Consider the following 24919-nt stretch of genomic DNA (forward strand, 5'->3'; position numbering starts at 1 on the left):
GGAGTCGCCATGGCAACACCAATGGTTTATCACATGTACACTCTCTGGCATCCCAAGCTGCCCAACCCCTTGGTGTTGAGCAGGGGGGAGGGATATGTGATAGACCTAGGCCAGTTGGGTACAGCAGAGTAGCAGAAGGCAGATATACTGGCCATTGGATTAACAGTTTTCTGTTCCCTGAGGACCAGAGCAGGGGCTGATCCAGGCTAATGAGAACACCTGGTTCCAATTAACCTGCAAAGAGTCAGGTGAGGCCATTAAGCTAATGTGACCACCTGACTCTAATTAAGGCCCCTCTGATTCTATAAAAGGGCTCACTCCAGTCAGGCAGAGGAGAGCCAGGGAGCCAGAGGAGAGGAAGTGCGGCTGAAGGGCTGGTTAATGAAGACACCCTCAAGTCATTGGTAAGGGAGCCCTAAGGTAAGGGTGAAGAAGGGAGAAGCAGGAGAGCTGTGGGGAAGTGGCCCAGGGAAATGTAGCAACTCTGGCAGTGAAAGGTTGGCTGCCAACAGCTGCTACCATTAGAATCCCTGGGCTGGAACCCAGAATAGAGGGCGGGCCCGGGTTCCCCCCAACCCACCACTACAGAAACACCTCTTGGGAGTGGAAAACAGGTCCCTATCAGGACAGGAGGCTAAACTGTTTTGGCATGAGGCCATAGGAGCAACAGAGACTGTGGGAGTTCTCTCACCAACCTCCTTGCTGGCTTATGATGAAAAGGGCTCAGTAGACTGTATCCCTGGTCCTAGAGAGAGAGAAGGGTTACGTGGAGGGTTGCAGTGAGCCTCTGAAGCTAGCATAAACTGCCTGGAAGCGCGGGACCCATGGGCACAAGGTTGGAGCTCTGCCACACTATCCATAGAGATTCTATGGAACATGTGGATTCATTTAAGATTTTTATTTCATTTGATATACATTTTCTTTCACATATAGTGCTCCCCTCCCCCCGCATGACCTGTTCTATCCTTCCGATATATTTTGTACCCTGGAATGATTGTGTTGCATTGATTGTCCTCACTCCACCAGGTTTCTGTGATGCTATTATATCAATATCCTCCTTTAACACAAGGCACTCTAGTTCACCCATCTTATTATTTAGACTCCTAGCATTTGTGTGCAAGCACTTTAAAAACTTGTCACTGTTTATTTGTCTGCCCTTTTCTGATGTGTCAGATTCCTTGTGTGAATGTTTCTCATCTGATCTGGCCCATCCTTTCTCCTCTTCCATCCTCTTCTCCTGACTAAAACCTAGAAAATCTCTACCAGTAGACTCTCCTCTAAGAGAAGTATCTGTTCGATCCACGTGCGCCTCGGCAGCAATCGGCTTTCCCCCATCTCTTAGTTTAAAAACATCTCTGCAACCTTTTTAATGTTAAGTGCCAGCAGTCTGGATCCACTTTGGTTTAGGTGGAGCCCATCCTTCCTGTATAGGCTCCCCCTAGCCCAAAAGTTTCCCCAGTTCCTAATAAATCTAAACCCCAATGCTTTTTTTTTTTTCTTGCTTTGAATTTTCTCTCAATTTTTTTTTTAAATGTAATACTTAACTGTCAGTTAACTGTGTTGGAAATACTCTTGCTCAAGTGGAGACTATAAGTATATGTTTTAGGAATGTTCCACTATTTGAAGAAAAAAAGTCAAAAGTACCCTGTTTTTTACTTAAAGGCTGGCTGTAAAGAAAACAAAAATTATTCCCTTTACTTATTTTGTTAGGAAGAAAAGGCTACATTCCTGGACATAAAATGCCCGTTTCTGAACTTGTTTTTATATCTTTAGATTTGTAAAATTATAAGGAGCATCTACAAACCCAGCAGCAACTAACTAAAGCATGACAAGAAACTGATTGTGTTTATTATACTTATAAAGTAATAGAAGAGTAATCTAGAGTGTCTAGTATAGGTTAAATAAATATTATGATTGTAAGAGTAATTGAGATACTGGAATTGAGGCTTAGAATCCAGCATAAGAAAATGGGTTACAACATTAACAAAAACAGCTTTGTATGAGTGGAAGAAATGTATATCACAAGTTATGAATGTATCTGGGGGTCATATTCTTGTTTTACAAGAATGTAGTTTAATCCCACAATACCATTTTTTTTCTCCTGTGCTTCTTTGTCCCTTGATTTCATTGTTCTGATATTTTACCTCCGTATTATACCTTTTTCTTTGTTACGGGTATTTACTGGAATTTTATATTCTAAAAAACAAAAAAAAAATCAAAAATAAACATTTAAAACAATTAAAAAATGTGATCTGCATTGCTCCAGGCATTGAGAATTCAGTCGTCTAAAGACAGGATTCTCACATTATGAATCAGTGCCACCCTGTTTGGGATTGTTCGAGAATGCATGAAAACTATGGCACTGGTGCCATCTTCCTTAGGTAAAGGAAAATACAGTCTAACTTTTTTTGCTTTGTTTTAATATTACAACTTAGTTGTTAAACTTCAGATTTATTCTCGGGACTGGGTTTGAAAAAGCATCCCAGTGCAAGCTTTTAATGTACAGCCTGTGGAATTGATACCAGGATCTAGTGAAGAGAATTTTTTTTACTCCATTGCAGAAGAAATTTGAATTAACAGCTAATATCCATTCCTGTTTCTATACACCAGGCATACTTGATGAGACCCTCTATAATCTTCTTTGATGAAATAGATGGTTTGGCTCCAGTTCGTTCTAGTAGACAAGACCAGATTCACAGGTAATGGTTTTTAATATACTACTGCGAATTATGTTTTTATTTTGATAAATTTAAAGTAGCTTTTTTAAAAGCTTCATTTGGATTATTTCTTGGGTTAGATCCTTGCCTCTTCTCTGACACTTTTACACCAGGTGAAAGAGCCAATATGGTGTAAAGGGTCACTAAAAGCTCGTTTTATGACTAAGGAGTGATTACCCCTGCCCATGCAATGCCTTTTCAAGACCACCTTGCAAACCCTGTCAGCAGCAATACTGGATAATGCTATGACCCATAGGGCAGCCTAGGAAGGCTGGCATAACTTAATAGGCCATCAGGGCTGTCTGTTAAGTAGGAGACCTTGATAATGTTTACAAAAAATTGTTTTTGAAAACTTTCTTCTAGCTCTATAGTGTCTACTCTACTTGCCCTCATGGATGGACTGGATAATAGAGGAGAAATTGTCGTAATTGGTGCTACAAACAGACTTGAATCTATAGACCCTGCACTCAGGAGACCTGGTCGTTTTGACAGGGAATTTCTTTTCAACTTGCCTGATCAAAAGGTAAATATTACAAAGGGATAATGTAAAAATTTCTAGAGTGAAGTAAGTTGGTATCTCTGAAGATCCACATATTCAATACAGATCTCTATCAAATAGCATTTGGTATGTTTTCAAAATGGTAATAATTTGTCCATTGCTAGTCCTTCTTTTTTTAAATTTTTTTAAGTGTGGTTTTTTATTATTTATTTTTAATTTGGAAACTAGAATTCTTAGACATCTCAAAGGCACTTACCCTCTTCGAAAAACTAAGATTATAGTACATTTAAAGTTTTAAAAATGTTTTAAAAATCATTCAAGCAAAAAAAGGCATTTTAATGGCTCTCAGATAGGACATACGTATTTTTTTCCTTTACTCTCACAACTCAAACAGCTCAGCTAAATTTGTTGACATTTCTCCAAAACAATCTATAACAGCAGACTGAGTAGACCCTCTTTCCTGTTGTCTCAGGTTTGCAGAAGACTGTCTCCAGGCAAACCATAGCAACAAAGTACAAATCTTCCTCTATCTCAGGCTCCTCACTGGAAGTGTCAACTTTCATCTGAGAGTAAACATGAGAAATTTCATCACAAAATAAAACATTTTGAGAATTTAGCAAGTTGATAATGCATAGCAATTTGCACAGTGTTATATATCTTCAAAGAACTGTGCAAATATTAACACTTGACTAACTTTATGATTCTATTATGGTTATGGTTTCGTCCATTTTGACAGAAGTAGCATGGAACTGGATGCAAAGCTCAGAATTCTTGAAATCTGCAAGAGCAAGTAATTGTGTTACAGTTTGCTAGTAGTGAGGGATTTTTAAAACTGTCTCTGTTGCTCCTCTGGGGCTCTTACACACAAGTGTTTAATATTTTACTAAACGATTCTAAGACACAGTTTCCAAATAGAATCAAATTGGAAAAATAGAAATGCCCACTAGCTAAACAAAGAGGATTCCTCTGTGCAAAAACTGCTAGCCACCTCCCCTTTTTTCTTTTTAGGTCTCTTGAAGTCTGTTTTGCCAGCTCATAGTCTGTTGCAGTGGCCTTGTCCAGTGGCTCTCAACCTTTCCAGACTATTGTACCCCTTTCAGGAGTCTGATTTTCTTGCGTATCCACAAGTTTCATCTCACTTAAAAACTACTTGCTTATAAAATCAGACATAAAAATACAAAAGTGTCACAGCACACTTACTGAAATTGTTTACTTTCTCATTTTACTATATAATTATAAAATCAACTGGAATATAAATATTGTACTTACATTTTAGTGTATAATATATAAAACAAGTCATGTGAAATTTGAGTTTGTACTGACTTTGCTAGTGCTTTTTATGTAGCCTGATGTAAAACTAGACAACTATCTAGATGAGTTGTATCCCTGGAAGACCTCGGAATACCCCCAGAAGTTGAGAATCATTGCCCTAGTCAGTGTGTTCTGTGCTGTGACATCATAGCTATTGTAATCTCACTGAAGTGGGGAGTTGACCCAGAAAAGGGACAGGATAAAGCCCCATGCCCCACTTTTCCAAAACCATGCAATGTATTTTTAGAAGTGGAAAAATTGGAGACCTTAACTGATCCTTCTTTGGGCTGGCTTCATTCTCCACTGAAGCTGTTTGGTAGTTCTGCTCTGAGTGAGGGGCTTCATAGTGGAGCTGGTGACTCATGACTTTTGGTGACTCAAGAGTAAAAAAAGGTAAGCACTGGTGAATTAAGTTTTGAAAGCTCCTATTCACCTAGTTAGTGGGGGCATCCGTCACATGTTAAAGTACAGAAAACCATTTTGTTGTTTGCAAATTACTTTAAAGTCATTTCAGTAACCCTAGCTGCAAACCTCCAGGCCTACGGATATATTGAAGTTCTGCAAGTCAGGAATGTAAGAATATTGAATAGTGAAATAAATAAATATTGTGTTTGTGTATCAGCGCTTATCTTTTTTAAAAAGGAAATGTATAAAAAAAATTGACATTTATGCAACATTATAGCTGTGAATTTAAACACACACTCCAGGAAATTCAGAAGGGTTTCCACTGTAGTTGTAATTTGATCACATTACACTGTAAGCTGTGTGGCGAAAGGACTTCATGTTTGTATGGGTTTATACAATGCCTATCCCAGTGAAGCCCCAATCCATATTGAGGCTTCTGAGTGCTATGATTTTTTATATATATATAATAATCTCTCTCTCTCTCTCTCTCTCTCTCTCTCTCTCTCTCTCTCTCTCTCTCTCTCTCAAATGAAGCAATACACTTAGCTGTCTGCATCATAACGAAAATTGCATATGTACAAAATAGGAGTTGTTGTAATTGCAGTGTGAATATATTTTTATGCTTCTTAGTTTGAGTATTTTATATTCTCAACCACATGTTGCATTAATATATCTTTGATATTGGATTTAATGTGTAGGCTGTTAAAATCAAGTTTGAGTCTATTAGATTGGTTTAGTGTAATACTCATGGAATTTTTCTGTAATAATCTATCTTTTGTGACAAAGTTCCTCCTCTGCCTTGCTGGGTCCTTCACTTATTGGCAGATTTTTCTCGCCTCAGAACCTTCCTCCTGATATCAGATATTGCTTGTATATCTCAATCTTCTAGTAGTATGCCTTCTCACTCTCAGCTTCTTGCGCCTCTTGCTCCCAACTCCTCACATGCACGCCACAAACTGAAGTGAGCTCCTTTTTAAACCCAGGTGCCCTGATTAGCCTGCCTTAATTGATTCTAGCAGCTTCTTGATTGGCTGCAGGTGTTGTAATCAGCCTGTCTGCCTTAATAGTTTCCAGAAAGTGCCTGATTGTTCTGGAACCTTCCCTGTTACCTTACCCAGGGAAAAGGGTCCTACTTAACCTGGGGCTAATATATCTGCCTTCTATCACTCCTGTAGTCATCTGGCCTGACCCTGTCGCATATTGTAAAAGATTAAGTACTGAGGCGTTTTATAATGGCAGAAAATCTTAATTGGAAGTATATTGGTCGTCACTAAACGAGTCAGCACATACGGGTATTTCCTATGCCATAAAACTTTTCCTTTCCTCCTGAGAATTTGTGTTGTACCCTTCTATGTGTTCTTATGACATTGTGTTGACACAATTAAGATAATTAGTGACTCCTCTTGAATATGTGACCTAAGTGCTTGCTTGAAATCTGTTGATTTATTGTTGACTACTGATTTTGCTTACTAATGCTGAAATACTTACTTCTTTATCAGGCAAGAAAGCACATTTTACAAATTCATACCAGGGACTGGAACCCCAAACTGTCAGATCCTTTCTTGGGGGAGCTAGCTGAAAAATGTGTTGGTGAGTGGTACCATATTGGTGTTATCACTTTTAGATGCCTCTTCTTTCTATAAAAACCTTTTCTTAAAGCTTGTAAAGTATGTTGAACACTTGCTTCTGAAGTTCTGAACATGCGTCAGATGCTTTGTTTTTTTAAATTTATTTTTAAATTTTATTTTTATTGAAACTTTTATACTTTCTACAACCCTTATTTGTAATCAGAAAAATCAGGCATGATTGTATCAGAGGGATTAATATACAGAATAAATACTCAATAATAGTTTGAAGGTAATAATTCAGTAGATAATGTTTTCGTGAAATAATCTCCAATGTCCTTTTTGTAGGATTAGTGCTGAGAAAAATAAAAGCACATGGGAAGCAGAATCTTTAGGTAAAGATTCCTTTCAAAACTTTACAGATGAGATTGGTTGGCACAGTTTTCCTGCCTTATGTGGACAAAAATAAATTTCAGTAGTTTTTACTGAATCTCTGCCATGCTCTCTTCAGACAAAGACTCACAAACTAGCCACTGGTCCTAAAACTAAGATTTATCCCCCAGAGTCTACTAGTGCATAATATACCCATGTGGCAGGCACAGGGCAAAAAACTTTCTGTTCTATAGACTCAAGCGCCATGAATATCTTAAATATACCGTTGGAACACTCAAAAGACCTGCTGTACTGAATGGGAGGATGGTTGTTCAAGCCAGCTGCTTAAAAGCAGGACAGAAATAAAAACATATTCATGTAGTGAGATTTTTAACGGGGAATAACCTTAAAATACACACCACAACCTCCTCACAACAATTTGTCATATAAAGATACATCCTTTGTCAACCATCTGCTTGGGCAAGCATTGAAGTTCTCAGAACAAGGATAATCTCAGATAACTGTTCATTGGGCTCCATCATCAAAGAAATAAGAACTTTAAATTGAGCATCAGTCCATTCAGTCAGCTACTGTACATCCGAATTATCCTCTTCATCCACAGGGACAACCATCTTCGAAGCAGCATCCCTCCGCTTTTGATCCACAAAGACCTCAACATCTTCTGGTGAGGAGAAAATATAACTATCCAGCAAACTCCAATTTAAGCTTTGCCGGGTATAAGACAGCATGTGCCAAACCCATTTAATGTAAACTCTGCTTGACTTTTTCAAAGGCCTGGTGCCACTTAATGGGAGAGGGGGGTTATCTGGGATAAAATCCAGTTTTGGTCCTTTGAAAGTTCACCATATTTCTGTCCACCGTGAGAATACAATTGCGTATTTTAAGATGTTCAGACTACAAGGACAGCCTTTTGTAGGTTTTACTCCAAGACATTCCTGGTGCTGAAGTAAAACCAGTTGGTTCTGGGGGAAAATTTGTTAATTTTCCGGAATAAGAAATATCCCCAGAATCTGGTGTCACTGGTTCTTGCACCATTCTAATATTGTGCACTTGCGTTTCTCCTTTCTGTATCTTGGACCTTTAATGTCTTCCAGCATTTCCAAGATCAGAACCTTGTGTCAACCATAAAAAGTGTCTCCACCAGTCAGAACTCGAAGGCTAGCTTGTTTCACTTGCCCTGAGATTGCCTCATCGTTTTTGTTCATGATGTCTCAAACATCTAACCTTTTATTCAGGCTTTCCAGATTCTTTGGAGCCATGCAAACCTGCCTCTTGGTCCCCTTTTCGCACCAATGCAGTAGCTATTAGTCTGCTCATGTTCCCCTTGAGTGGACAAAGTTTAAAAAACAAACCAAAAAAAAAAAAAAAAAACGAACCACCACCACCCAGTCTAGAGTCAACAGGCTTTTGGTACAGCATGATTTTACCTTTACCCTGTTTAGCGAACTTGGCAACACCTACAAATACCTGAATCTTAATGAAGAAAACTACTGAAATGCTGCAAATATAACTGACCTCTACTGAGAAGTACTCATGAGAGTGGATAGCTTGCTTGTTGATGTATACCTCCCACACAACTTTTTTTTAAAAATGACTGGGCTTATTTAATTATTAAAAAAATAAGACAAATACAACCAGGACTTGTAGGGCAATAGCAGGTTGTTTGATAAGGCTGGATTTTTGTCACAACTGCCATGGATTTCATGAGTTGATGTCTTAGAAATGACGTGTGCCATTTGGAGATTTTTGTGTCTGGGTTTGTTAAATAGTTGAAAAAACTTCAAGTGGTTTGAGAACTGCAATATTAAACCATGGGATGCATGTGAGATTAATAGGATGCAGCAGTTCAGGGGGAGCGCTGAAGTGATGTAAAAGACCAGACCTTTGGAGCCTTAGTGGAAATTTTAAATTCCCAAAGTGGCCACAAGATGGGAAGCTGAAAAAGCCATGAGCACAGGAAAAACGTATGGTCTTTCTGCAGATAAGTGTGTGTGAGAGATGGGCGCGTAAAGTTTGTGACTTGTGCCCATTTCTTGTACATATTTTTGTTTTGAATATTTTAGGTAAATGGGTACTCAGTTACCTTGTTAACTCAACCTTTTAGAAAGCAAACCATATTAGTAACAGCAAAGCTGTGAACTCTTCTATCCACCGTCTCTGTTAATCAGGTAAAGCCTTTCAAAACCTAGGTAGGCCATTAAAATAATATTAAACAAGGATTTTAAAGAACAGCATCACTGAGTCAAGACATTTCTTAGAAATATTCTGTTTCATGTTCATTATCATAATTAAGCAACTTACAAGAAAAAGAGGTAATTTGTTACCAATTGGTTCTTTCTCTCCCGTCTTAATACAGTGATGAAGAGAGATGACTGCTTGGGTTTTTTCACCACACTGTTGTGAGAAAGCTATGGTGGTATCTTTCACTTCAACCTCATACTGAGTTCTGTGCTGGCATGCTTCCCGTGCAGTGTACCACAGAATTGGACCATGATGCTCTTACAATGATGTTAGGCCAAAATCTTGATCTAATTTGACAAGAAGATCCTACTTTTTTCTTGTTGTAGAAATAGTTACAATTGATTTTGGGGGAGGGCTTGGGAGAGGAGAGAGTTTGTCGAGAAATCAGTTCCCAAGAGAAAAAACAGGAAAGATGACTAGCTAGTTTCTGTAAAAGTCTGGTGCATGTTTTATAGTAGGCTGTATGGGAGCCTGCTTCCTTACTGTGCTACTCACTGAATTTTTTTTTTTTTTTTTTTTTTAAAAGCACAAGTCTGTTTGGCACAATCTGGTGGTGGTAGGTAGCACAGAATGGACTACTTTAGTTTTGTTCTATCACAAAGAAAGCATTGCATTATGCCCACCCCAAATTCAGAATTGTCTCTTTGATTTTTAAAAAGCAGAAGGAAATGCATTAAAATTTAGTTTTATTACTACAGTGACAATTGGGGATAAAATGAGTTCCTGCAAGGTTAGAGTGAAAAACCATGCTTCATATTCAGCCTTGACAACTTACTTATGTTCTTGCATCTTCTAGGCATGGTATGTATTTGCTTCTTAATACTAAAAAACCTATAATGTTCTACAAGATATTTTCTTGCAGTTGTCTTGTCAGTCACTCAAATGAATATACAAGTATGCACAAGAGAATCTTTCAGTAAAAGACGAATTATTACTCTTCAAATGCAGTTGCTCTTGAGAAATAGGGAAATAGAACTGGAGACTAATTGTATGTCTGATCACCTGAGAATTTAATTTTCAAAATAGGCCATAGGCTGCTATTTCCTAATTTTGCAATTCCATGGAGATGTACAAGTTGTGATTAAAAAGACTGTTTGTAACAAGAATTCTAACATTATTAATAGAAGAATTGGAAAGGACATAGCTTTAAATTTGCTGAGTCTTAATTTGTGTCAGATGCTTAAACTGGATTTTTAAGATAAAAGGGAGTTTAGAGGAGCAATATAACGCTAATGCATGTTTGAACTTGACAACTTTGATTTAGTTTTCCCCAAACTTGTTTGTTCAGTCTATTGTGCTATTCTATCAAGAAATGGACCATTGTGAACTAGTAAAATAATACACAAAGTTAAAAAGGCAAAGCAGCATTTAAAGTACAATGCAAATTCTAACTTATCCAGTAGAATTAAATGCCCTGCACCTGAAATAAATTGCCACGTGTTTCGGTCTGTCCACAAGGATTTAATTGTGAAACTGGGGCCTTAGTACCTGAACAATGAATTCTAATCAGAAGCCACCTGTAATTAGTTAATTGTTTTAAAAAAACAACAAAAGATTTATCCTCTAACAAAATGAGGGACAATAAGACTGCTTGTGTCTAATCTGTTTGATTTCACTTGAGCTATGGCTTATTAATGTGAAATTCAGGATATTTTTTCATTTAACCTGGCACTCAACTATTGTGATTATTTACACAGTTATAACTTTTTACCATTTTACTAGCCATTTTTCCAAAATGGAAGAGGTTTATTCAAAAAAGTTGTCGGTGGAATCCAATATTTATGGTAATGTTCTGACTATAATCACATACTTGGGCTCACATACTTTGACTCACATTCAAATCTTTATGGAAAAGTCCTATAGAATTTAATGGGACACCATCAGTTTAAAACCACATTTTCATCTTAAATTTTTTTTACCTACTTTTATTACTAGTAACCCTTAAAATTACTATGTCTAAAAAATTAGAAAAGGGGGAGAAATTTAGTCATCCCCCGTTTGTTTACTTTGTGGATTTGTCCACACTTTGTATTGTCATGTTTATTTTTTTGTTGGTGGTGCAGGCCTTGTAAAGGGGTGTTTACCAGAGGTACTAGTAAAGCTGAAACAAAGTCAGGGCAGGTTGTGCACAGTAAGAGAGGAACAAGGCAGGAAGGCAGGCATAAACAACTTCAGTGGTGGGGTTTTGTGCCTGCCAGAAGACCCTCCTTAACATAGAGAGGAGCAGAAAAACCATGAATTTTTTTCTAAAAAGATGTCTAAAAAATGTTCAAGATAACAATTTAAAGGATTCCTGGTCAACTTTTTTAAAAATCGTGAATAGATTCTATAAACATCTTTAAAAATGAGTAGAATTTAATAACTATATCCCTGCTAATCGTATCATTCTGTATGCTGGGTTAAAAACCTCTATAAGAGAATAATCTTGTAATTAGTATTCTGTTCTACAGCATGTTCAGCAGAGGTGAAACAAAATGCACCAGAATATATATGTCTGTTATTATGAAGAATAGAAGCATACCGGTATCAGAAATCCAATTTTTAATCCTGAAAGCAGCAAAACTGTCAATTAGTACCACAAAAGACTATTTAAAAGTTTTAGGCCTGTATAATACAGTTGTATGTATGCTAAATAATGATGATAAGCAATTATAGGTTCTAAACAGAAAATAGAATGAATAAAAAACCCTACAACAGCATAGTAGACTCTGCCATCTTTCTCCATACAATTAGAGTTATAAAATTAAAAAGACAGAGAGAGAGAGTGTTGTGCTTGAGAGTAAAACCTTAGTTTCTTCTAGCAGCTATGAAGAATGAATTCGGTGAGGGAATTTTCCTGTCTACTTATATGCTCTTATTAAGTTTTTTTCCTTAATATCCTCAATTTTTTCAGATGCTTTGTGGATATATGTACTTTGTTCCTAAAATTCATCTGGACCATTTGCTCATTTAAAAAAAATAATCACAAAATAAGTTTTCATTTTGTACATAGGCTTCCCTGTAACTTTTTACAATTCTGTTTCACATAATTGCAGTTGCAACTGATACATTTGTGTATTAAACAAAGACTATAAAGAAGAAAAGGAATAGAGATGACACAAAACTGGGGGGGAGCTACAGTACATTCTATAATCAAATAGTGGAAAATATTGATATTGACATATTAATTTCTTGCCATATCACATTGCTGTATAGGAATACCAGTGGATGCTATTTTGTATTTGCATTTGCCTTTCTTCATAGGCTATCCACATCTTTTTTTTTCTAGTGGTCTCTCTGAGAGTAGTCCAGATAATAGTATCATTGGTTTTTAATAAGGGTTTAACATTTTGCTGCTTAAGCTGTAACAGTCCCTGGGTTAATTTGCACTGGAACAGTACCTGTTCACTGGATGCAGTGTGAAAGAGTCTATGACAATGAAGTGCAACTGGCTGCTCTTCTAGCTTCAGGCTTATTTGTACATGTGCAAAATGCTGATGCTTCATGGAACATATGTTTGTTTGTTTTTTGTACACTAGGGTACTGTGGAGCTGACATAAAAGCACTTTGCACTGAGGCTGCCTTGATTGCGTTGCGACGGCGCTATCCTCAGATTTACGCGAGCAGTCAGAAACTGCAGCTTGACGTTTCTTCAATAGTTCTCAGCGCACAAGATTTTTACCATGCAATGCAGAATATTGTGCCTGCTTCCCAACGTGCCGTGATGTCTTCAGGACATGCACTATCCCTTGTCATAAGGCCGCTGCTGGAAAGAACCTTCAATAACCTCCTGGCGGTTTTACACAAAGTATTTCCCCATGCTGAATTTAGTCAAGGTGACAAAAGAGAAGGTACTTAGTTTTTGTTTTTATTTTTATTTTTTTGCTCCTAACTGTTCTGTTCTAGGTTGGAAAAATTTCAGGTAGCTTTTCTTCTGGCATCCTTGTCCTACTCCTAGCCTGAAACGTACTGAATCAAGTTTGCACCAGCTTATGCCAGAACTGACTTTGATTTGCATATTTTACTTGGACATACAATTATTATTACAATTAATTATATTTTATTAATGTACTGCTGTAGTGTCTAGAAGCCCCAGTCAAGAGCCAGAACCTCATTGTGCAAGGTGTTGTAAAAACGCAGTACAAAAAGATGATCCCTGCCTCGAAGACCTTACAAGAGATGGAGACAGACAATGGAACACTGTTGGTCAGTGTGATGGGGAGTGGTATGGACCCAGCAGTGGCTTGTTGTCCAGTTTTTTTTGTGGGCATCATGGCAAAAGAGAGTTGTAAGGAGGGATTTGAATAAGGATCATGAAGTAGCTTAGCTGATGTTTGAGGAGCTTCTCCCAAGCATGAGGGGCAGCCTGGGAGATCGCATGGTAGTGCTTGTTTGAAAACTTAGCAAGTGGTTGATGGAGATTGGCATCATGGGCTGATTGGAGGTGAGATTTGACATTTTGTTAGCAAATGGGAGATAATGGGTAAATTGGGGGATAAATCATGAAGGGCCTGGAAAGTGAAGAAAAATAGCTTGATTTTCTTCAAGTGCTTGCTTATGACCCTTGCAATGTAGATGTGTGCTCACCCTATGCACCACCCCAGAAAATTTTTCCTTCAGTGGTATCCATTGGGTCGGCTCTGGTGCCCCTTGGAGTTGCGCGCTCATAGTGCCTGTGTAAAGGCACCTGCCAACCCACAGCCTCCTCAGTTCCTTTTTACTGTCCGTGATAGTTGCTGCAACTGCCTCATCTTTGTGTTCACAAGCACTCCTCATGTGGACTTTCTAACCTCGTTGTATATAGTTATCTTTTATTCTTAGTAGTTAAGTTTCAGTTGTTAGATAAATAGGTTAGTGAACCCCGCTCAGCAGTGTTAATCCCTGCCCAGTAGCAGGGTATGCCTTGGTCTCCACAAGCCTTCTTGCCACAAGCCTATGCCTGTGAGTGACCTCCGTTCCAGCTACCTTCAGTGCTTGGGGGAAGCTCATGTGTAGGAGCACTGCAAAATCTGCAAAGAATTCAGGCCCCGCATCTTCAGATTTATCCTCATGGAGACAGCATTTCAACCTCCCTCGGAGCTGGGTCACTCAGACTTGGCACTGAGTACTTCAGCCTCAGTAAGGAGTGCCCCATGTACTCTTCAGGAAACTAAGCACCATTCTTCATCCCCGGTCGGTCATCCCCAGTGCCAAAGAAAAGTGCTCCAGTGAGGGACTTTGGCACTGCTCTCCATCACTGGTGCCAAGAAAGAAGCAGAAAAAGTCCAATAGAGGTAGATTTCCCCCAACCCTGAGCACAGAGATACTAGTAGAGTGCAACCTGTGTCAGGCCACTCTGTGTCTTTAACAATTTTTCATTGACTCTGGCCGGGGAATGCGTACCATTGACTCTGGCACTGATGAATTCTCCACCACAGGAGAGCCACTGGAGCTCCATTACATAGGTGGTACCATCAATGCCAGAGGCATTTCAGGCAGCAAGAGATTTACTTTCTCTACCGGTACCACCATTCCCAGCCGTACCGGAGCTGTCAGCAGCAGCAGCACCGGCTGCCATGGCACCAAAGGCATCAAGTGCCTTCAAAGGGGAAATGGGCCATGATGGCCCAGCCCCAATCTCCTCCCTCCTGGCACTGTTTGCTGGCACTGGTCGGCACCGCTCCACCCTGGTCTCCAGGAAGGAAATCTTCAGAAACTGACTGGGTTGCGGTGTCATACATTTCTCTCAGGAGCAGGCGCTGTCACTCCAGCTGGCATTACCCAACCATAGACCTGAGCCAAGGCATCCCACTCATGGCCTGGCTACCAGGATAGTGGCAGATACCAGTATAATGGCCTTTCTGGAACCCCTGGGCTTTTCCTCTGATGCAAGGGTCACATTCCAGAAGGTCATACTCTGGTGTCAGAGTCCAGAGCACCACTTCTCTTGGAGCAGAATCCAGGCTCCGGTACCAAGACTGGTGCCAAATATCAACACAAGACACCACGAGACCTGTCTGGTGCCATGGGTGAAGAACAGTATCTGCCAGTACAAGTGTCCTCCTCTCAAGATGAAGCTGTCGCAGGAGCAGACATAACACCATCCCAGGACGATTACAAGGCGCATCAAGTGCTCCTCAAGAGAGTAGCTCAAAACCTGGGTATCCATGTAGAGGAGATCAGGGCGTCCTCCCATGCTCTGGTGGGCATTCTAGCAGTAACAGGCTCTTCAAGAGTGGCATTGTCACTAAACAATGCTATTATGGACCCCATCGAGGCATTATGGCAGACCCTAGGATCTCTCCAGCTAATGGCAAAGGAAATGGAAAAGAAATAATTTATCTCAGCTAAGAGGTGCGAATTCCTTTATACACATCTACTACAATCTTTGGCTGTGTCAGCAGCCAATGAGCAGGAATGACTGAGTCAGCAGGTACCAAGGCCAAGGATGCCAACAAATTAGACCTCTTTGGCAAAAAGATCTATTCAACGTGTGGCCTTCAGCTCAGGATTGCAAATCAGCAAGTGTTTCTGAGCGGGTATGATTTCAAGCTCTGGGACTCTGTGTAGAAATTGAAGGAGTTACTACCACAGGAGTCCAGGTGAGAATTTGCAGCTCTCGTGGAGGAAGGCAAATCTGTGGCAAGGGCATGCCTGCAAGCAGCCTTAGATGCCATGGACTCTGCAGCTCGATCCATGGCTTCAGTGGTGGCAATGCAAAGCTCTGGGCTTCAATCATTGGATCTATAGCATGAGGTTCAACGATCATCAGAGGACCTTCCTTTCGAGGGTATGTCACTCTTTTCTGAACAGAGAGACTCCAAGCTGCACAGCCTAAAGGAGCCAGTCTGAAGTCCTTACGGCTTTATACATTGGCACCCTCGAGGAAACGTGATGATAACCCTCAGCCGGTTCCTCGTTTCTTCCCACCGCCCACCTGGTAAGATTACAATAGGAGGAGGAGCAGAGGCTTTAGGAGAAGGCTTCTGCCCCAATCCTGGTCCGCACCTGCCTTCCCTCCCTCCCCCCCCACCGACACTCTGCGGGTTCTAAGCAGCCCTTTTGATCGGACACTCAAGGATGACGTACAAGGACAAAACTGGGATCCAACTTCCCTAGTTTTTGTGGACCATTTATCCCATTTCTATCGGGTGTGAGCCCATATTACCTGTTTCTAGGTGCTACACACGATAGCACTGGGCTACACCCTTCAGTTTAGTTGTCCACCTCCCCATCTCTATTTAGGGACCCTTTTGAGCCCAAGAGATGCAGTCACTCCCAAGGGTGGGATCTACAGGGGAGGCTTCACCAAAGTTAAGGAGCTGGGGGTTCTATTCCCATTATTTCCTAATTTTGAAAGCCAACAGCAATCTCAGACCGATTTCAGACCTGCGAAAGGTCAGTAGTTTCATGAAGAAGCTAAAGTTCCGCATGGTCTCCTTGGTTTCCATCATCCCCTCCCTGGAACTGGGGGATTGGTGTGCTGCCCTCAATTTAAAGGATGCTTACTTCCATATCTCAATCTTTCAGGGATACAGAAAGTTCCTCAGGTTCATCGTGAACCAAGTGCGCTACCAATTTGCAGTGCTCCCACTTGGCCTGTCAGCAGCTACTTGGATGTTCACAAAGTGCATGGCAGTTATCGCAGCCTTCCTGAGGAGACAGGATTCCCGTCTACTCTTACTTCAATGACTGGTTGATCAGAGGTCAGACCAAGGTCAAGGTGGAGTCCAATGTAAAGTTAATACAGTCAACTTTCCAGGATTTAGGTCTGTTAATAAATGTGAGAAAAGCCTACTCTCTCCTGGGTTCAAAGGATAGAATTCATTGGGGCGATCTCTGGCTTGAACTGAGTCACAGCCTTCATCCCAGAAGCATAGTTCCAATTAATAGGGATGCTTATAGAGTCTCAGAAATCAACCCATTACCACAGCAGGGAACCGCTTGAAGCTCTTGGGCCACATGACATCATGCAACTATGTGATGCAGCATGCAAGACTTAGGTTCAGACCCCTCCGGGGTGGGTGGCATATGTATACTCACCAAGCTGACACCACTTAGACACAGTCATCGCAGTTCCCCTATCAGTGATTACATCCCTCCATTGGTGGCTGTATCTGCTGGCAGTGTATGTAGGAGTCCCATTCTCAAGACCCCAACCATTAGTGTCTCTTTTCACAAACACTTCACCAATGGGCTGGGGGGAGTATACATATGGAGGTCCTTCAGAACTCAGGGCCTCTGGTCTCTGGAAGAGCTCTTGTTGCACATCAATGCCAGGGATCTCAGGGTGGTTTGCTGGGCCTGCCAGGCATTCCAACCCCATATGGAGGGCAAGTACGTGTCAGTTTTCACAAACTACACAACAGTGATGTTTTATATCACTGGGCAGGGAGGAGTGTGCTCCTTTCACCTGTACCAGGAAGCACTTTGCTTGTGGGAATTCTGCATAGACCCCTCGATCCTCCTCGAGGCCTCCTATCTGCTAGAATCACACAATGAGCTAGCGGATCAGATCAGCAGGTCGTTCTCCAACCACAAGCGGTCCATCCATCCATATGTTGTGAAAGCCTTTTTCCAGAAGTGGGTAACCTCCAGATAGGTCTGTTTGCAATGAAGCACAACAGGAAGTATCTTCAGTTATGTTCCTTCCTGGATCAGAGCCCTGGGTCTCTCGCAGATTCCTCCTTCCTTGGATGGGTCATCTCTTTTATGCCTTTTCTCTCATTCCTCTCGTACACAAAGTTTGCTGAGGATCAGAAGGGACCAAGCACGAGTCATTCTGATAGTCCCGACTTGACCCCACCAGCACTTGTTTCACCACATTCCTAGACCTCTTGGTGTAAACACTAATCTGTCTACCTCCGTTTCCAGACCTGATTTCCCAGGACCACGGCCGTCTGCATCATCCGAACCTCAAGCCCCTCACAGCCTGGAATCTTCATGGCTGAACCCCACAGAGCTAACGTTCTGCAGTTCATGAGATGCTTTTAGGAAGCAGAAAACCCTTCACTAGAGCCATTTACCTGGCAAAGTGGAAAAGGTTCTTGATGTGGTTTACACAGTAGTATCTCACCTACACAATCAACAGTACCATTCATTCTAGACTATTTATTCCCCCTGAAACAACATGGGCTAACTGTGTCATCTATTAGGGTCCATCTGGCTGCAATCTTGGCTTTTCACGCATGGGTGAATGACCATTCTGTGTTTTCAACTCCATCTGTAGTTAGTTTCTTAAGGGTATTGAGAGATCGTACCCTCAGGTATGGCAACCAATCCCTCCCTGGAATTTCAACCTCGTATTGTCAAGACTGACAGCACCGCCATTTGAACCATTGGCAATGTGCTCTCTGCTCTTCCTATCCTGCAGTGGTGGTCTTCATGATGGCTATTCTTTCTGCAAGAAGGGTCTCGGAGATCCGGGCTCTCACTTTAGAACCACTTTACATGGTATTCTTCAAGGAGAAGGTCCAATTGCTTCCGCATCCAGCCTTCCTTCCAAAGGTGGTTTCACAGTTCCATAGTAACCAGGATATGTTACTACCGGTCTTCTATCCAAAACCATATGCCAACAGAGAGGATCAGAGGCTCCACTTACTGGAAGTCAAATGTGCACTAGCCGCCTATGTAGAAAGGACTAAATCATTTTGGAAATCTACTCAATTATTCATGGCCATTGCATGCAGGGTGGTGAAAGGTCTCCCAGTCTCAGCCCAGAGAATTTCCTGTATCCGTATGTGCTACGATCTGTCAAAGGTTCCTGCTCTGACAGCATGTTCCACAAGGGCCCAAGCATCTTTGGCAGCATTCGTGACACAAGTTCCTATGCAGGACATTTGTAGAACGGCGAAGTGGTCATCGTTTCATACTTTCACATCTCACTGTGCCATCACTCAACAGGCTAGAAATTATGCTGGATTTGGCCCAGCAGTATTACAATCAGTGTGCCAATAAACTCTGAACCTTCCACGTGCACAACTGCTTGGGAGTCACCAACGTTGGAATGGACATGAGCAAGCACTTGAAGAAAAAATGGTACTAACCATCCCTAACTGTTGTTGTTTGAGATGTGTTGCTTATGTCCATTCCAACCCCCTCTGCCCCACTCTGTCAGAGTTAGCTGTTAGGGGGGCTGCTGGTTGGTGGGATCCTTTATATCAGCGTACGACCCCAAGAGGCACCAGAGCCGACCTGACGGATACCACTGGAGGAAGAGCTTTCCAGCGGTGGTGCTTGGGGAAAGTGCACACCTACATTGGAGTGGATATGAGCAACACGCATAGAAGAATAGTAGTTACAGAAGGTGAGTAATTTTTTTTTTATACGTTTGAGAAAGCGGAGCCAGTGGAAGGATTCAAAGAAAAAGGTGATACGGTCAAAATGACAGGCTAGGAAAATGATGTTTGCAGCAGGATTTTGAATGGCTGTGAGTGGGGGAAGCAGCATTTTGAATGGATGTGTGTAGTTGCATTTGTCAAGGCAAGAGAAAAGGATGTTGCAGTAACCGAGACACAAGATGATGAGAACCTGCACAAGAATTTTAGCTGTCTGCATGTATAGGATAGGCCATGTCTTAGCAAGCTACATGCTGTGTAGCAAGAACCTGCAAGTTTTAAACACACAGGATGTGAGGATCTAGAGAGGTCATGGGTCAAAGATGAATCCAGGTTATGGGCCTGAATGATGGAGAGTATGGTGTTACTGTCCACAGTAATTTAGAAGGGATGGGGACGGTTTAAGTGAGGGAAGATTAAGATTTCTGTTGAAGCTATGTTGAATTTGAGCTGACCTGATATCCACAAGGAAATGTCAGAGAAACAGGCTGAGATTTTAGTTTGGATAGAAGGAGGCATGTCTGGAAGAGAGAGAGAGTAGATGAATTTGTGTTTGCGAATGAGATTACTATTGAGGGGATGGGATAAGACTATGTCAAAGTAACTCTAGCAGCTCCTGGCCCTGGTGTTGAGTCCCTGCTGTCTGGGAAGGGATGTACTGGTAAGAGGTAGAGCTCTCCAGTCACACTTCCCATTGTTGGTGAAGGGGTGAGTCCAGGCTGCAATGAAGTATCTGTGGCAGTACCTGGTTGGGCCCTTAGTTATGTTTAAGCAATGACCCAGGTCATTTCTTGAAAGTTAGTTACTGGCAGGAGTAGTTGAGAATTTCAGCCCTTATTGTTTGCTTATTTTAACATACGCTTAGTACTTTTTAGTGTTCGTACAGAATCTGAAAAGGCTCATGGTAATATATTTACACTTTATGAATGGATATGGATAAACCAAGATGCAGAGAAGTAATGACTTGCACAAAGCAAGTGAGTGACGGAGCCATGAATACTGGAGTTCTGACTTCTAGTTCCCTACTTTAGAGCAGTCTCTGGCTTGAATTACTTAAGTTCTTCTCCAGAGCTTCCTTAACAAACCCAGTTGTTAACCTCCAGGAAATAGCCACTTAGAACCCATTTATTATTGATACTGTTACGAGAAAAGAATTGCTCTTTTTGTCATGTTTTTTCGAAGTCTGTGTGCTGTTGCTTTTGCTCTGGTTTTGGCACTTTCCAAACAGTCAATGACAAAAAGTTTGTTCTAAAGACTCTTTTATGCTTACTGGCTAAATGGTCTATATATTTCTTTGTTTTCCTTCCTACTGATCTCTCCTTATTTTTACTAAAGAGAGTTTGGAAGTTTTCATTGAGCTTGAGTATTAGTCATAAACAGATAGAATCATAGAAAAGTTGGGCTGGTAGAGACCTCAAGCAGTTACCAAGTCCAGCATCCTGCACTGAAGCAGGACCAAGTGAACCTAGACCATCCTGGACAGGTGTTCGTTGAGCATGTTCTTAAAAACATCCAGTGATGGGAATTCCGCACACTCCCTCAGCAGCCTGTTCCAGAGTGTAAGTACCCTTATAATTAGAAAGTTTTTCCTAATATCTAACCTAAATCTTCCTTGCTGCAGATGAAGCTGATTACTACTTCTTCGGGACATGGAGAACAATTAATCACCGTTCTCTTTTATAACGCCATTCTCTTTTATATATTTGAAGACTGTTATCAGGTATCTCCTCAGTTTTCTTTTCTCAAGACTAAACCTGCCAATTTTTAAATCTTTCCTGAGCGATCAGGTTTTCTAAACCATTTACCATGTTGCTGTTCTCCTCTGGATTGTCTCTAATTTGTCCATATCTTTCCCAAAAGTGTGGCACCCAGAATTGGACACAGAACTCCAGCTGAGGTCTAACTAGTGCAGAGCAGAGTGGGACAGTTACCTCCTGTGTCTTACAATTGACCCTTGTGGGGTGTCAGGCTTCAGCCTGAGCCTCAACATCTACACTGCAATTTAACAGCCCAATAACCTGAGCCTATGAGCCTGAGTCAGCTGATGGGCCAGCCACAGGTGTGTAGTTGCAGTGTAGACATACCCTAAAATCAAGATATATCATGTCTACTGCTTTACTCCATCCACTAGGCCAGTAACCCTGTCAAAGAAGGAAATTAGGTTGCTTTGGCAAGATTTGTTCTTGCAGATCCATGCTGGCTACTCCTAACTCTAGTATCTTCTAGGTGCTTACAAATTGATTAATAGTTTGTTGCAGTATCTCTTCAGGTATGAAAGTTAGGTTGACTGGTCTGTAATCCCCTGTGTGTTCTTTGTTCCCCTTTTAAAAGATGGGTACTGTGGTCCCTTCACCAGTTGCTGGGACATCTGTCCTTCATTGAGTTCTTGACGATAATTGCCAATGGTTCTGAGTTTAGCTAGTTCCTTAATTACCCTAGGATGAATTTCATCAGGCCTTGTCAACTTGAATACATCAAACATATCTAAACATTCTTTAACCTATTTTTCCCTATTTTGGGCTGTGTTCCTTCACCATTGAAGTTGAGTATCTGGTCACTATTGGATGAAAACCAAGATCCACTTCAATTTAGGCTTAAACAGTTTCTCTTAACCTTTATTTTGTATATTTTAGGACAGCACTATTATTACCTATACATTACATATACAGGCAGAAAAATATAAGGCAAGAAAGTTAATTGATCAAGTTTCCTCCCCTAGGAACAGGGTGACTCTTTCCAAATTTCTGGTCTTCACTGTTTTCTTTTTCTGTGTCTTCTCTACTCTTGTTTTTAAGCACCTGTCTTTTATCCCTTGTTCTATAACTTTGTGCAGACTCAGTTTACCAAGTTGCCTCGTCTGTGTACCTACCTTATGAAAACATTATCATGCATAAATCACAATAACTAACCTAAACTAATAGATTTTTGTTTATCCTGCTAAAACTTGCTTTCATCTGTCCACTTCTGTCATCCATTCTCTGCTTTCAATTCAGTTGGTTCTATTCAGTTCTTATCTTACAATAAAAAGAAAAGGAGGACTTGTGGCACCTTAGACTAACAAATTTATTTGAGCATAAGCTTTCGTGAGCTACAGCTGACTTCATCCGATGCGTTCAGAGGAAAATACAGTGGGGAGATTTCTATACACAGAGAACATGAAACAATGGGTGTTACCATACACACTGTAACTAGAGTGATCAAGTAAGGTGAGCTATTACCAGCAGGAGAGGAAAAAAAAAACCTTTTGCAATGATGCTTAAGGTGGGCCATTTCCAGCATTCCCATTCCAGGTGGGAATAAACATGGGGAAATAGTTTTACTTTGAGTAATGACACATCCACTCCCAGTCTTTATTCAAGCCAAAGTTAATTATATCCAGTTTGCAAATTAATTCCAATTCAGCAGTCTCTCGTTGGAGTCTGTTTTTTTTGAAGTTTTTTTGTTGAAGAATTGACAGAGCCAGAAGAGTACCCAGAAGTTACCTACTACAGGACAGGCCCAGCAAAGAAAATAACAGAAGGCCATCACCTTCAGCTCCCCACTAAAACCTCTCCAATGCATCAAGGATGGGACGACCCATCACTCTCACAGATCTTGGGAGACAGGCCAGTCCTTACTTACAGACAGCCCCCCAACCTGAAGCAAATACACAACAGCAACCACACAACAGAACCACTAACCCAGGAACCTATCGTTGCAACAAAGCCCAATGCCAACTCTGTCCACATACCTATTCAGGAGACACCATCATAGGGCCTAATCACATCAGCCACACTATCAGAGGCTTGTTCACCTGCACATCTACCAATGTGATATATGCCATCATGTGCCAGCAATGCTCCTCTGCCATGTACATTGGCCAAACCGGAAAGTCTCTATGTAAAAATAAATGGACACAAATCAGATGTCAAGAATTAAAACATTCAAAAACCAGTCGGAGAACACTTCACTCTCTTTGGTCACTTGATTACAGACCTAAAAGTGGCAATTCTTCAACAAAAAAACTTCAAAAACAGACTCCAACGAGAGATTGCTGAATTGGAATTTATTTGCAAACTGGATACAGTTAACTTCGGCTTGAATAAAGACTGGGAGTGGATGTGTCATTACACAAAGTAAAACTATTTCCCTATGTTTGTTCTCCCTTCTCTCTCTCTTTTCTCCCCCCCCCCCCCATGCTATTCCTCAGATGTTCTTGTCAACTGCTGGAAATGGCCCACCTTCATTATCACTACAAAAGGCCCCCCCTCCCTTCTTCTGCTGGTAATAGCTCACCTTACCTTATCACTCTAGTTACAATGTGTATGGTAACACCCATTGTTTCATGTTCTCAGTGTATATAAATCTCCCCACTGTATTTTCCACTGAATGCATCCAATGAGGTGAGCTGTAGCTCACGAAAGCTTATGCTCAAATAAATTTGTTAGTCTCTAAGGTGCTGCAAGTCCTCCTTTTCTTTTTGCAGATACAGACTAACATAGCTGCTACTCTGAAACATATCTTGCAGTAGTTATCCTTGTTGTTGGTCTAACAAATTTATTGGAGCATAAGCTTTCGTGAGCTACAGAGCTGTGCTCACGGAAGCTTATGCTCTAATAAATTTGTTAGTCTCTAAGGTGCCACAAGTACTCCTTTTCTTTTTGCGAATACAGACTAACACGGCTGCTACTCTGAAACCTGTTGTTGGTCTGTTTTTGTTTGGGATTTTTGGCTTGTCTTGTTGGTTGGGAGACACTCTGCTTTACCCTATTTGCACAGACCAAAGATTTTACAACTAAGCCACGCAAATCAGGTTTCATGGTTTACACACCGTGAAGCTGTTTCAGTTAATTTCTGAAATGATGCATCAGCAGAGTCGTGTTCAAAATGCACAGATTCATTTAAAGTCTTATAATAATGTGTATATATAATTTATCTAACAATTCATTACACAGTTTTCTAACATACTATTAACCATTGTAGCAAAATAGGCATTAAACATTTTGTTTCTTTAATGTAATCAATTAGCTCTTTGCCCACTAAATGCAGGACCTGTGCTCTCCTTTGTCAGTCTCTTGTTCCTAATGTATTTGAAGAACATCATTTTCTTGTCTTACGTCCCTCACAAGTTATAACTCATGATGTGCCTTAGCCATTCTGAATTTGTCCCTTCATTCTAATGCTATTCTTTTGTACTCCGCTGTAGCACTTTGTCCATATTTCCACTTTTTGTAGGATTCCTTTTTGATTTACAGGTCATTTAAGAGCTCCTGATGGAGCCATATTGGTATCTTACTATTCTTCCTGTCTTTCTTTTGCTTTGGGATGGTTTGCAGTTTTGCCTTTAACATGGTCTCATTGTGCTCGGCTGACCACCTTTTTTCCCCGTTAGATTTTGTCTCATGGAACCTTACCTACTAATTCTCTGAGTTTGTTAGAGTCTGCTTTTTTGAAGTCCATTGTCCTTATTCTGTTGCTCTCATTCCTTCCTTTACTTAGAATCATGAAATCTGG

At 40.8% G+C, this 24919-nt stretch overlaps 1 protein-coding gene across 1 annotated transcript in view; it reads left to right on the forward strand.

Moving 5' to 3' along the window:
- ATAD2B (ATPase family AAA domain containing 2B) overlaps positions 1 to 24919 on the forward strand; it is a 180933-nt gene that overhangs the window by 69820 nt on the left and 86194 nt on the right. Inside the window, 4 exon segments of the mRNA XM_043510164.1 lie at positions 2611 to 2699; positions 3081 to 3240; positions 6432 to 6522; positions 12650 to 12961. Of these exon segments, the coding sequence (XP_043366099.1) occupies positions 2611 to 2699; positions 3081 to 3240; positions 6432 to 6522; positions 12650 to 12961 (652 nt within the window).

Source organism: Dermochelys coriacea, chromosome 3, assembly GCF_009764565.3.
Source record: "Dermochelys coriacea isolate rDerCor1 chromosome 3, rDerCor1.pri.v4, whole genome shotgun sequence".
NCBI classification, from domain to species: domain Eukaryota; kingdom Metazoa; phylum Chordata; order Testudines; family Dermochelyidae; genus Dermochelys; species Dermochelys coriacea.